This window comes from Podarcis muralis, chromosome 8, assembly GCF_964188315.1.
Source record: "Podarcis muralis chromosome 8, rPodMur119.hap1.1, whole genome shotgun sequence".
Taxonomy (NCBI): domain Eukaryota; kingdom Metazoa; phylum Chordata; class Lepidosauria; order Squamata; family Lacertidae; genus Podarcis; species Podarcis muralis.
In genome coordinates this window covers 19,798,866-19,812,764 of record NC_135662.1, presented here as the reverse complement: position 1 = coordinate 19,812,764, position 13,899 = coordinate 19,798,866, and the positions used below count along the sequence as shown (strand labels likewise).

At 45.6% G+C, this 13,899-nt stretch overlaps 1 protein-coding gene across 2 annotated transcripts; it reads right to left on the bottom strand.

Moving 5' to 3' along the window:
• Positions 1-617: 617 nt before the first annotated feature.
• Positions 618-13,793, bottom strand: KCNV1 (potassium voltage-gated channel modifier subfamily V member 1). 2 transcript variants are annotated; one of them, XM_028736270.2, is made up of 4 exons: positions 13,573-13,793; positions 8,930-9,442; positions 6,945-7,471; positions 618-1,544 (listed from the first exon to the last, which is right to left on the bottom strand). In XM_028736270.2, exons 2-4 carry the CDS (start codon positions 9,409-9,411, stop codon positions 1,033-1,035), a joined length of 1,521 nt encoding a protein of 506 aa, XP_028592103.2. In that variant the 5' UTR covers positions 9,412-9,442; positions 13,573-13,793; the 3' UTR covers positions 618-1,032. The 2 variants fall into 2 exon arrangements, with proteins under 2 accessions (XP_028592103.2, XP_028592104.2); XM_028736271.2 differs by having other exon boundaries at positions 13,624-13,793.
• Between the last annotated feature and the right edge of the window lie 106 nt (positions 13,794-13,899).

Sequence of the window (13,899 nt, the reverse complement as noted above, 5' to 3'; positions counted from 1 at the left end):
TGATCCTCAGGGTCTCTTCCAACTCTATGATTGTTTAAAGCTTCAATTCTATGCATACATCTTGTGAGTAAATGACAATGTGGAAGTTACTCCACAGTAGCTGTGCACAGGATTAGAATGTAAGTATTTGTGCGGGGTGCGGGAGCAGGGTTTCAGATATGCATTGTGAAAGTCACTATGGCGAATGTCAGAGCAAGAATGGGAGACCAGTATTCCTCTGGATGTTGCTGGAATATTTAACTTCCATCATCTCTGACTATTGGCCAAATTTAGAATTAGTTGTCTCTGCCTGTCGGAGGGATCCCTGCCTTTTGCCCACCAGTTCCCAGGCACTACATCTATAACATCTGGAGCGTCTCAGGTTCCTCACATCTGATTTAGGCTATAAGTATGACTTTCCTCAAAAGTGTAAATGAGATTGAGAGAAGCTGAGTCCCCCATCTCTGAGATGGACTAAATCATGTCTCAAATTGGCTACTGTGACACAACTGTAAAGGCTCCTCATCTCTTGCTATTTTTTTTTAAATAAAAAACTCTTTAAAATATAAAACAAAACAGTACAACAACTTTCATTTTGCTAACACTTTATTTTTTCATATTAAAGCAAGCATAAGAACTATTACCAAATAACCGAAACATTGTCTTATGTAGATGAATTTGCCATTTTATTCTAATGAATGGTCTAAATGGTAAGAGTCAGTATAACCTGAGTGTTTTTGCTTTTAATAAGCCTTTGGGTTAGGGTAATTGTTGTCATATGCTCAGAAACCTGGAAAGGGAAATTTAATAGGCGAGAACATGAAACAATTGTTAGCCTCGTATTCAACACAGCATTTATTATCAAGGCTGACGAAACATTAGACACACATTTTAAACAGTGTAGTGTTCTCTAGAAGTTGTTGGATCACAACTCCCATCAGTCGCAGCAAACATTGCCAATGGTAATAAAATGATGGGTGTTGTAGTCTAACAATATCTGGACCGTACGACATTGGCTACCCCTGCCTTACGCTGTTTTGTTTTTTAAAGAAATCAAAACCAAAACTCATCACCACCACTGCTCCTAGTGCTTGTTCTGTCCCGGCCTTTTAGCCTCAGCACATCCATGACACTTCGAGCATAGACGTCGCGCAAATTAACATTGACGGTGCAATCGCTGGACATGTTTTTTGTGAGCTTCTTTAAGGCTTCACGCTGCCGGAGAGCAGCTTCCTTAATCTTCAGCGTGAAGTAACAAGCAGAAAAGCGGTCATTGATGATGGCTATCGGCAAAGCCAGAACGAGAATTCCTGACAATATACACACGAATGCCACTATCTTGCCGATGGTTGTGTCCGGCCTAATGTCTCCGTAGCCAACTGTCGTCATGGATGTCGTAGCCCACCACCAAGCACAGGGCACACTTGTGAAGGTTGTGCCATGGACACCTTGCTCGACAAAGAACTCCACGGTGGAGAAGATGGAGATGCCAACAGAGAGGAAAAGCAGGAGCATGCCGACCTCTTCGTAGCACTGGGCAATGGTCATGCCAAGGGACCGCAAACCTGCAACACAATAGAGATTTCAGTTCAGGTCACAGCCTCCATCAGTGGTGACTGGTGCCCCCTTCTCAGGGGTTGGACTGAGGAGGAATGGTGGGGACGACCCCCCCTTCTCCTGAACCTTCTGAAGAACAGGACATTATGGATTTAGAACAGTGGTTTGCAGAAGGGCATAGTTCAGAGGCTGCAGAGGGAAGAAGCTAGGAAATTTTGGAAGAGGAACAGCAGGAAGGAGCAGCACCAGGGGAGATACCTCTGACAGACTCAGTGTCTTTGGAAAGCATTCCTGACCTCCCCTCTCCCAGGACCAGGCGTGCACTGAAGGTAGTAGAACAGAAAGCTCAGAGGCAGAAAGCTCACATTAGGTGTGACGTACATTAGAAGAGAGGGAGGGGGTGGGACTTTACTTGGAGCAATGGCATTATCCTAGTTAGAATGCATTCCTTCAGCTCTCTGTGCATAGTGAATAAATTACTTGGTAAGAAACATTTTTTGTTTATCTGCTTATTGGCTGCCACTGTGGGAAGGATAGGATCCCCTGAATCCTGACGCCACTGGGACTTGTAGGTTGGATGACTGGGATGCCAATGGTAGGTGGAACCAACATCAATGACAGCTGAGCCCCATAATTCTAGTTTTGCCCCCATTCTCCTCCCTGCTGCAAGGGCAATAGTAAGACAAGCTAAACAGGACGAGTAATGGAGTGGGATAGAGAGGCCTTGAGCAAAGCTGTGGTCATGTGAACTTCTGCCTTCTGAGCAGTACAGGTTGAACTAAAGCCCACTTGGACACTTCCCGCATCCAACTTGGCAGGGAGAACAGTCCCTGGTACAAATATTTCCCTAGGTTTGAGGTGGCTCAGAGGCCAAATGCAGCTCTCTAGGTCTTTCTATTGGGCCCTCAAAACTCTCCCTAGGGCCCAAGCCTCCTTTCCTGGCTAGACCCTCAGTGTCCCTGCTTTGCATGCTTTTCCGTGGCCTTGACTTCTGATCAAGCCGTTTGCTTGCCCCGATGGAGGATAGAGAGGTGTGCATGCAGAAACTAGCCTACTGTACAAAGGTAACATCTGCATTTATTTATCCACCCACTTTTGCCTCTGTTCCCACCCACCACTGGCATGTGGTCCTCGGGAGAGGATGTAGCCCTTGGGTTGAAAAAGTGCTCTCATCTCACCCAGTATTTATTAGGGGAGGAGGCCCAATATAGCAAAAGAGGAAGGAAAATGCTTTTGGAGAGGTTGGACATTGGGTCTGAATGAATGGAACACTTCTTCCAACAAAGTCAGCCCTGCTATTCTCCTTTAACGGTTAAAACCAAAACAAAACATATTTAGTATCCTTATGTAGCTGGGAATCAACCAGCACTCAGTAGAGTAGAACAATTTCTTCCCATGCCTTGGATGCAGTACTTCTGTGTAACCCATATTAGCATCTGCCCTTTTAAAGCAGCATCACGCTGTTGGCTCATATTTAGTTTGTTGACTCAGGATCCATCTGAGTTCTGCTGAAGTCCTTAAGTAAGTGATACTGCTTACCCAGCCATCTCTCCAAATTTTGTACTTGAGAATCATTTCCTGCATGCAAGAGCTGACATTCATCTGCTGTACCTCAATACTAAATGTAAATGAAATAATGAATTTTAGAGGTCGGTAACTGCCAACTGTATGAGCTCAGGACTATAGCTTTATTATCACCAGCCCTGGTTCCTGCTCCCCAAAAAACCCCTTTCATATCAACTAGCCTCACATCAAAACAAGATTCTGTTTGATTGAGGTACCCCACACAGCTGCAGTTTATGTACATGCATGTGTTAAAACAGCCTCAACCCTCATATTTTTAGGCTGAAGTCCTATACAGACATCTGGGAGTTAGTCTCATTGAACTTGATGGGGTTCCTTCCAAGCACAAACAGGCTTGCAATGCATAGCACCTAATTTATGTCTCTTGTGAATGCCATTTTAATAGCACATCTCAGTTGTTTAAAATAAAAATTGACTGTTTTCCATCTCAAGCCTTCTCCAAGTTTCTTCAGAGATGGAACAATTCAAGAGCTGGTGATCCATCAGTCTATGTATGGGAGATATGACATAAAAACAATATGCCGCAGTGTCAAGATGTGTCAAGTTAGCACTTTCTATAACTTATGCTAGTCTGGTGGAGTAGCAAGTATAACTTGCCTGCGGGAGTGGTATCATGTTCTAACACAATACATGGACTCTTTAACATCAGGATGCATTGTGGGTAGAAGTCCTCACCATAAGAGTTCATTGCCATTTTGCCCCGGCTTGGATACCAGCAAGTTTCTTCTGCCCTTACTCAATCTCCTTATTCCTCATTGTCTCTTTAAATAAATTCTCACCTCACCTCCTATGATGAGTAAAAATTGATCCCAAGGGACCAGCAACGAAAGAGGACTCTCTTATCTTTCATGGCACCCGTGACTAACATAGATCACATATGTTATATGGACATAAAAGTTCCTTTCCTCTCTCTTTCTTCCTGCAATATGTTACAAACTGGAATGATTCTGAAAATAAAAGAAATTACAGATGCTGCAAGGCCATTGCTTTGTTAACAGTTCAATGATGCTCAATTTATTTACTGAACCTATTGTTAGGAGGTCGTCTCCTGAAGCTGGCATCTTTTCTGAATTAGATACCCAGAGGTTGGCTGCAATGCTGGAAGTGTGAGAGAGAAATAAATATGTGTTTGAGTGTTTCAGTATCTTTAACAGTTTTACATTGTTTTCTGAGCCTCCTGGAACTTATGAAGCAGCTATATACATTCAGCAAATAAAACAGGTAAAGTAAGTGAAAGGTGAGAGGGTTTTTCAGAAGCCCAAATCAGATGAAAATGGGGGCACAGTTTGGGGGGGGGGTTGCCCTATCTTCTGCCATGTATATATTACAAAAGGAAGCCTTCAGTGCTCTGCCAACTAAAGGAAACCAATCTGGGATTTCTCTCCATTTGAGGAAGGGGGGAACATGTTACAACAACAGATTCATCAGAGGCAACATTTGAGCCCATCAGCTGCAAACACAGCCTTGCTGCTATGACTTTCCAATCTGATCTGTTCAAGAATAAAAGAAGCGAGTAGAGTATTATAAATTCAGAATAGCTGTGTTCATATAGGCAACCCCTTCTAGGCAAATGTTTGCAGATATGAATCCAGTTTTATTTTGAATAGTAATGCAATGCTGCTAGCAGGGCATCTATGACCCTTGCCAGTTTACTCACTGTTGACAATGAAATGGGCAGGCAACCAAATTAGCTTATATAGCACTAATGGGGGGGTGATGAAAAGGTTAGGAGAAGTGATTAGAGGGAGTTTCTAGCATGACGGTCCAATTAATCTGTGTTGGGGTAATATTATTTCTGGACTGTACCACTTCAGGATGCTAACATGATTGGATACTCTTCCACCCCCCCCCCCCAAACAAGTCAAATTCCCTGAACAGAGAAAACTAGATGCTGCAGCGAAGGTTTTAGGAAAGCCTTCTTCCTAACATGTTAGTTTTTCTGCATGTAGGGACTTTTCTTCTGTTGCTGTTGTATGAAGGAGAATTCAGTCATGTAATTCCTGCCACCCCCCTACAACTATTGGTGCAGTTCAGAAACAGGTTTGTTCCTTGTAAGAACTAGGCCTCAGACCAGGGGTGAGGAACCAGTTGCCCTTCAAATGTTGCTGGGTTACAACTCCCATCATCCCTGGCAGAGGCTGATGGGAGTCCATCAACAGCTAGAAGGGTCACAGGCTTCCCACCCTGGTAGCCTAAAAATCATTTGCCTATTCCGCTTCTCAGAACTGTAGGACCTCAGGGCTCAGTTTTCTAGAGGGAGATGTCATCCTGAGGTAAACTGGTCCCCTCTGCTTAATTCTCCCACAATTGTGGGATACAGAAAAGATTCAGTTTCCTGTGGAAAGTGTGGCTTTACTAAGAAGGCACTAGAGCAGGAGACTCTTAATCTGAGAGCTATGGATCAAGCCCCATGCTGGGTGAAAAATTCCTGCATTGCAGCGGGTTAGACTAGATGGTCCTCATGGTCTCTTCCAACTCTAATGATGGAAGGTCCTAGGAAGGGTACCACAGCTCCGTGGTAGAGCTTCTGTTTTGCATGCAAAAGATCCTTGGTCCAGTGCCCAGCATCTCTTGTCAGAAGGATCAAATGGCAGGAAAGACCTCTGCTTTTGATCCTGGAGAGGAACTGCTGGACAAAGTAGACTATACTGAGGAAGATCAGGAGATAGCATCACCTGGTTTAAGGCAGCTTTCAGACAAGGGACTACTGTGTCCATCAGATGACAGAGGAAGCACTGTTAAAATTAGGCATTGCGGTGACAGAGTAAGTCGATAAACTGAAAGGAATGGAATTATGAAATACCCTTTCTCTGGCCACATTCACACCATATATTTAAAGCACTATGATACTACCAGTGCTTTTCTCTCTCCCTGGGGGGCACTCAAGCGTATGCAGTACCGACACATTTCCCTCCCCCAAATGTTAAAAGTGTGGCACTTACTGTAACAACTTCATGGTGAGTACCAACACACACCCTACACAAACAAAAAGCATTGGATACCACTCGGAAACTACAGCTAATCCAGAATGCGGCAGCTAGACTGGTGACTGGGGGCGGCCGCCGAGACCACATAACACCGGTCTTGAAAGACCTACATTGGCTCCCAGTACGTTTCCGAGCACAATTCAAAGTGCTGGTGTTGACCTTCTGGCGATTCCCTCATTGCAAGAAGCAAAGCTACAGGGAACCAGGCAGAGGGCCTTTTCGGTAGTGGCGCCCGCCCTGTGGAACGCCCTCCCATCAGATGTCAAAACGATAAACAACTACCTGACATTCAGAAGACATCTTAAGGCAGCCCTGTTCAGGGAAGTTTTTAATGTATGATATTTTAGTGTTTTTTGGTTTCTATGGAAGCCGCCCAGAGTGGCTGGGGAAGCCCAGCCAGATGGGCGGGGTACAAATAAATTATTATTATTATTATTATTATTATTATTATTATTATTATTATTAACAGTTATGGCTTCCCCAAAGACTTCTGGGAGCTGTAATTTGTCAAGGGTGCTGAGAGTTGTTAGGAGACCCCTGTTCCCCCTTCCAGAGCTCCAAATTCCCAGAGTTCCCCATGAAGAGTGATGGACTGTTAAACCTATCTGGGATATGTACAGTCACCTGCTTGCCTTGGAAATGATGCTGAGGAAGGGTCTGTCTGGAGTTTGGTGGCTACAAAGTTTAGCTTGCAACATGGGACCAGTCTCCTGTTGTGGGCCTTTGCTCATTTGGAAGTCAGCTTCTCATCTGAGTTTCTTAAAATCACCCCCCCCCTTAGGTAGAACCACAAAATAATCAATTTCCCCAAGAGTTTCCTACACCATGTAGATTTACCTGTTGAATGCCGGCCCAACTTCAGCATGCGCAGACCCCTCAGCAGCCTTAACACCTGAACAATACGTCCCATGTTTTCCAGCTCATGGGAGCTGTGTCTGCCACGCAAGCTCTCCACTACCAGAGTGATGTAGAAGGGCAAAATGGCCAGCAGGTCTATGATGTTTGCTACATTCCGTATGAAGTAGAATTTCTTCTGTGCGCACAGGAAACGCAGGGCAAACTCTCCTGTGAACCAGGTGATACACACATACTCCAGGATGTCAAGGAGGTGTGGTGGCAGCCAGCTCAGTTCCACAGAGATGAGGGCCATGTTGGCAATAGAGATGATGACAAAGGCCATGGAGATGGTGCCAAAAGTCCTGGCAGCGACAGAAGACCCAGGTTTTTCCAATACCTCCCAAAGCTTCTGCCTGAATCTGGGGCAGATGCTCCCGGAGAAGTCCTCTTCCTCTTCCTGGGCATCGAGTGCTTCAGCTTCTTTCTTGATATCCAAGGCTTCGCTCAGTTCCTTCCTCCTGAAGTACCTGTGTACGGCAGCGAAGCACAAAATGTGACACTATAGTACATCTGAAATGAATGCAAACACATGTGGCAGCATGTGCACCACCACAACCAACTTCAATTACAAATGCAAAAAGACAGCGGCCACAAGCTTCAAGGTGTGCTCTTGTGAACCTCAGAGCTGTAAAGCCAGATGATCAACAAAAGGGACAAACCTAAAATGAACCTCAACTCCTCCGTGCTACACATCAAGTCTGCCTTAAAAACAGAGGTGGCTAACCAGTGGCCCTCCAGGTGTCTTGGACTACAGCTCCCATCAGCTCCAACCAGTATGGCTAATTGGCAGGGCTGATGGGAGTTGTAGCTCATCAACATCCAGAGAGTCACAAGCTAGCCGTCCCTGTTTTAGATCATACATTCATTTAATCCCAAGAGGAACCTGTTTCAAGGTTACACTAGCCAGCCTCAGCCCAGTATACCTAAATGAGTGTCTCCACCCCCATTGTTCAGCTCCGAGGGCCTTCTGATGGTTCCCTCATTGCAAGAAGTGAGGTTACAGGGAACCAGGCAGAGGGCCTTCTCAGTAGTGGCACCTGCCCTGTGGAACGCCCTCCCACCAGATGTCAAGGAAATAAACAACTATCTGACTTTTAGAAGACATCTGAAGACAGCCCTGGTCAGGGAAAATTTTAATGTTTGAAGTTTTATTCTGTTTAATATTCCATCGGGAGCACCCAGAGTGGCTGGGGAAACCCAGCCAGATGGGTGGGGTATAAATAATAAAGTATTACTACTATTATTGTTGTTGTTTAAATTGGTATAAAGGTAAAGGGACCCCTGACCATTAGGTCCAGTCGTGACCGACTCTGGGGTTGCGGCACCCATCTCACTTTATTGGCCGAGAGAGCCGGCGTACAGCTTCCGGGTCATGTGGCCAGCATGACTAAGATGCTTCTGGTGAACCAGAGCAGGGCACGGAAACACCGTTTACTTTCCTGCCGGAGCGGTACCTATTTATCTACTTGCACTTTGACGTGCTTTCGGACTGCTAGGTTGGCAGGAGCAGGGATACCCAGTGATTTTTTTCTAGAAAAAACAGTGTTGGAGTTGCCCCCCACCCCACTTGTCTGCTTTTCTCCCTCCCTCACCCTGCCACCCCCACCCCCTGTGAGCCCTTCTGCAATGGGCCCATCCACAACCCCAACTTCCACCCCCTTTCCAAGTACACAAAAAGGCACCGGGCAACTAAACTGGGTTACTTCAATACCAAACTCAACCACTGCCATAATTTTCTGTCCAGCTGCTGCCTTGCCTAGGTAGCAGGAATTCACATCAGTGGCACCCAGGCCACCACCTCATCTTAATTCCCTTCATCTGTGCTTACCTCACCTCTCCCCAACTGCAGAATTAATCTACAATGCCCTCCTGAAGCCTTCCCCAACCTTACTGGATTTGGGCCATTGGCCCCATCGATTACCCACCTGTCTCTGCAGCAAGAGTCAATGCTGAGTTCATCCAGCCCCCAATACTGGATCTCCTGCAGGAAGGAAAGTGCACAGAGCTGATCCATCACATGCAGCCGGCCCGTCTGGTAATAATTATGGATGTAACTAAATGCCTGAGAGCTCCGATCAAAGAAATATTCATTCTCCACCAAATTGGCATCATCGCAGAGATCCAGGAGGCTGGAGGCAACGTCCCGGGCAGCTGACACCACTACAGCCAGCTTGCCCAGGCGGGTGTCCGGGTAGCAGCACAGCTTTTTCTGGGACAGCACAAAGCGGGCCCCTCCAACATTGACTGTGATGCAGTCCAAGGACGGGGCCACCGGCCGCAACAAGGTTCCTGGCTCCTCCTCACTGCAGAAGACACTGGACTCCACAGATCCAAAGGACGTGCTCTCACCCAGCTCCTCTCCAGATGCTCCTGAAGAAAGGGACAGGCAGCAAGGAGGGGACTTCATTCTTCAGCTGCCAGAGGCAGCCTTCTCTCTCCTAGAGAAAATGACACATGCAAGTCAAAGAGCCCATGCTGGGGCAAAGCAACAGAACGAACAATTATGCATCGTTGTTTGCAGTTTCCTCAATTCCTCATGCAGCACTTTGTCTGCAAGATCTACAGTAGCTGCCAATCTGCTACTGGGTCAAGATTTTGGTGCTAACATACAAGGCCCTATGCAGCTCAGATGTAGCCTGCCTGAGAGATCACCTTACCCCCTCACATACCCACCAGATCACTGTGTTCTACAAAAGAGTACCTAATTTCCCAGTAACTCAGATCAGGGCCTTCTCTGTGTCTGCCCCTGTTTTGTGGAACTGCATCCTTGTTGAGATACAACAAACACCCACTATTTGTAGTTTCTGGAAACAGTGGAAGACATTTTTGTTTCAACAAGTCTTTCTGGCTGGATGTTGTGGTTTTTAAATTTCTCTCACCCTTTGATGCTTTTTTTAATTGGGTTGCATCCAGTGCTGCAACAGAAGAACCCATTCCTCTCTGCACAGTACAGATTTCAGGATCAGAAGAAATGAAGGGCTTTTTTTTTTTTTAAGGTGAGGGTGTGTGTGTTAGTGCTAGTCACTATGGTTGCAGAAATAAGTAAACGAAGTCTAGTAGGCTATCAAGTTGCTCAGGTTTGAAACTTCTATGTCCTTTCCTATAGTAAATAGAACCAACTGACCACTAACCATAAGGTTTGAGATCCAAATACAGTGGTACCTCGGGTTAAGTACTTAATTTGTTCCGGAGGTCCGTTCTTAACCTGAAACTGTTCTAAAACAGTTGAAGCACCACTTTAGCTAATGGGGCCTCCTGCTGCTGCTGCGCCGCCAGAGCACGATTTCTGTTCTTATCCTGAAGCAAAGTTCTTAACCTGAGGTACTATTTCTGGTTTAGCGGAGTCTGTAACCTGAAGCGTATGTAACCTGAAGCGTATGTAACCCGAGGTACCACTGTATTTGAAATATATCAATATTGTTCCGTCTTCATAATATAATCCCTCTGGGTATAGAATGTGGAGGGGTTTTTTTTTGCACCAGTTACAGGTTACTCAAAGTCGGTATGGAACCATAAGATACTAGATATGAAAGTAATTTTTTTTATGACTAAATGTCCAACACAGCAGGGCAGGTTTAAGCAGAGATGCAGTGACTGGCACAAAACCAGTTTCATGGGAGCTAAGTCCAGCACTCTTTCCACTACTAATAGCAGTGGCTGCCTATGAGCAACCAAGCCAGTTTTAAGGTTCTGCTACTTACATACAAAGTCCTAAATAAATCTGGACTAGGTTACCTGAAAAACCATCTTTCTCCCCACTGTAAGGGCACTACAATCAGTGAATGGAACCTGGTTAGATTTCTCACAGCCTGATGATTATTGGGCTTTTTCACTGGCAGCACCAGTGTTGGAGAATGCCCTCACTGCTGAAATACGAGAGGCTCCATCAATATTGGCATTCCGCCGGCCCCTGAAGACACACCTGTTTAAGTACGGAATCCCCTAAACTGAACTTCTAATTTTATTGTTTTAACTGTTTTACCAGTTGTGCTAGCTCCTATATTGTACATCCTAATTAAGGATGTTCTAAAATCCCAATGGAATTGTTACTGTGTATTTTAATTATGTAATGCTTCTATACTTGATTTTATAGTTGTCAACTACTTGGAAGCCTTTTGGGTGGATAAGCAGTATATAAACAAATAAAGCTCAGCGACTCCCATTGCCCATTCACCATATTAGCTGGGGCTGATGGGAGCTGGAGTTCTGCAACATTTGGAGGACCAGAGATTTCCCATTCTGGTCCTTCTACACTACCTGGTTCTCAGCTTGTACAGAATGCTAGAGCCTAGGAGAACAAGGTACCTTACCAGGTGGCTGCTTGCATAACAAAAAATGATGACTGTCCTTCCCGTTATTATTCTGAACCCAAAGCAACTTCTGGGAAATGCTTCACTAAAAGCACAAGTGCAGAGAAGTTGCATGCCATGACATTTAGGGATGACCACTCACGAGATCTCTTGAAACTGCTTAGCAATCCCTTGCAGTTAAAAAGAAGACAGCTCATTATCACTGGTTCTATTGGCCGGCAATCAAAACAATGGCTAATGTACACATTAGGTTTCCTCACTGGAATTTTGTTTAATATGAGGCAGTTTCCTTTTCAACATCTAGGCTGCAATCCTCTGCACACTTATCTAGGAATAAGCCCTATTAAACACAACAGGACTTGCTTCTTCCATGGATTTTTCAATTAACCTTGGCAAGGAACTGGCAAGGAGCAGGAGCTGCAATTTACATCCGTGGCACTTTAAAAATTAAAACAAATGCGCCAATTAGTCCTTCACATTCTCTACCCATTCTGTAGATTACACACTGTTCTCTCTTTTCTGAGTGTGTGTGTGTGTGGGGGGGGGGGGTGTTGGTTGGTATGTCCATCACTTAGTGCAACTTTAGATAGGTAAAGGTAAAGGTACCCCTGACCATTACGGTAGGTCCAGTCGCAGACGACTCTGGAGTTGCGGCACTCATCTTGCTCTATAGGCTGAGGGAGCCAGCGTTTGTCTGCAGACAGCTTCCAGGCCATGTGGCCAGCATGACTAAGCCGCTTCTTGCGAAACCAGAGCAGCGCACAGAAACGCCGTTTACCTTCCCGCTGGAGCGGTACCTATTTATCTACTTGCACTTGACGTGCTTTTGAACTGCTAGGTGGGCAGGAGCTGGGACCAAACAACGGGAACTCACCCCGTCGTGGGGATTAGAACCACCGACCTTCTGATCGGCAAGCCCAAAAGGCTCAGTGGTTTAGACCACAGCACCACCTGCGTCCCGTGCAATTTTAGATACTTCATGATTATTAGTACAACAATGAAAAACTACTTAATAATAAACTGCAGCATCAAATATTATGCAGCAGCAATAATAATAATTAGTGCAGCATTAAATAAATGTGGATTTACATGCTAATAAAATGTGCATTTTAATCAGCATATCCCTTCATCAGTTTATATCACCAGCCTACCAATTGTGTTTTGTTTCTCCAAGAATCTTAAAAATAAGCAACTGGCGAGAACACAGGAAGCTGTCTTACACTGAGTCTGACCTTTCGTCCATCTAGCTTAGCATTATCTATGCCAAGTAGCAGCAGCTCTCCAGGGTTTCAGGCAAGGGACACTTCGAACCCTATCTTGAGATGCCAGGGGTTGAATCTCGGAACTTTTGCATGCAAGGCAGATGCTTCACCAGTAAGCTAGAGCCCTTCCCCTACCTGTGCACAGAATACTAGAGTTTTAATAATAATAATAATAATAAATAATAATAATAATAATAATAATAATAATAATAATAATTACTATTATTATACACAGCTGTGAAGCAATTCACAATGTCTTAATTTAATTATCATTACATGCATTTACACCCCACCTTTCCTACAAGGAGTTCAAGGTGCTATACACAGATCACACTGCTTCCCCCATTTTATCCTTACAACAACAACCCTGTAAGGTAGGTTAGCCTGAGAGTGTGGGACTGGCATGAGGTCGGAGCATGGATCTCCTTAGTCCAAGTCCAGCACTCTGCCCAAACACCAGGTCAATAATCATCCACCAACACCCCTGTGATACCTCAGTCAGTAGAGCATGTGACTCTTAATCTCAGGGTTGTGGGTTTGAGCCCCACACTGGGCAAAATATTCCTGCACTAGTCGGCTTTGTGGTCCCTTCCAACTCTACAGTTCTGTGATTCAGCCCCACACTCCTCTGCAGGTTTACTTGGAAGCAAGTTCCACTGATTTTAGTAAGACTTACTCTTTCTTTGCAAGCACACACAAGATGTCAACACACCAAATGGCATTGGACCCATCATCTCGAAACCAAGTTTTAACGCTGAAAACCAGCAAATTATTATTTTTTAAACAAAAACCCAGAGTATGTAGGACGTTAAAGATAGATGAGCCTGCAATCCCATCCACACTAACCTGCAGGTAAGCCTCATTCAACACAATGACGCTTATTTCCGAGTAAGCATGCATAAGGTTGCTCCGTCGAAGACCCGGCCGGATCCCCGCGAAATAAACCCAAGAAGCGCGGCACACGGAAGCAACTCTGATGGATTGACAGGAGCTCACCTATTCCAGCCAGGCATCGCCTTCAAAGGTTCAAGAGCCACGCCCCCTTACCTGCCTCCACTCGTGCTGCTCCGGGCACATCGCAGGGCTACAGCTCTCCTCGCCTTCCCCGGCTGGCGCTCGCCTTTAAGGGCGGAAGGCTCGCCAGCTCCGCGCTTCTCTGCGCACAAGCGCGCTCTGCCGCCGGCGCCTGCAGCTCGCCAACTTCTGGGCAGCGCTTCTTGGTTAGGCGCGTGAGCAGGCGCACGAGCAAATCAGAGCGCAGCTCCGAGGCGACAGCAAGAGAAGGGTGGGGTTCGCCACCCGGGACATCTTTTAAAGACCCTG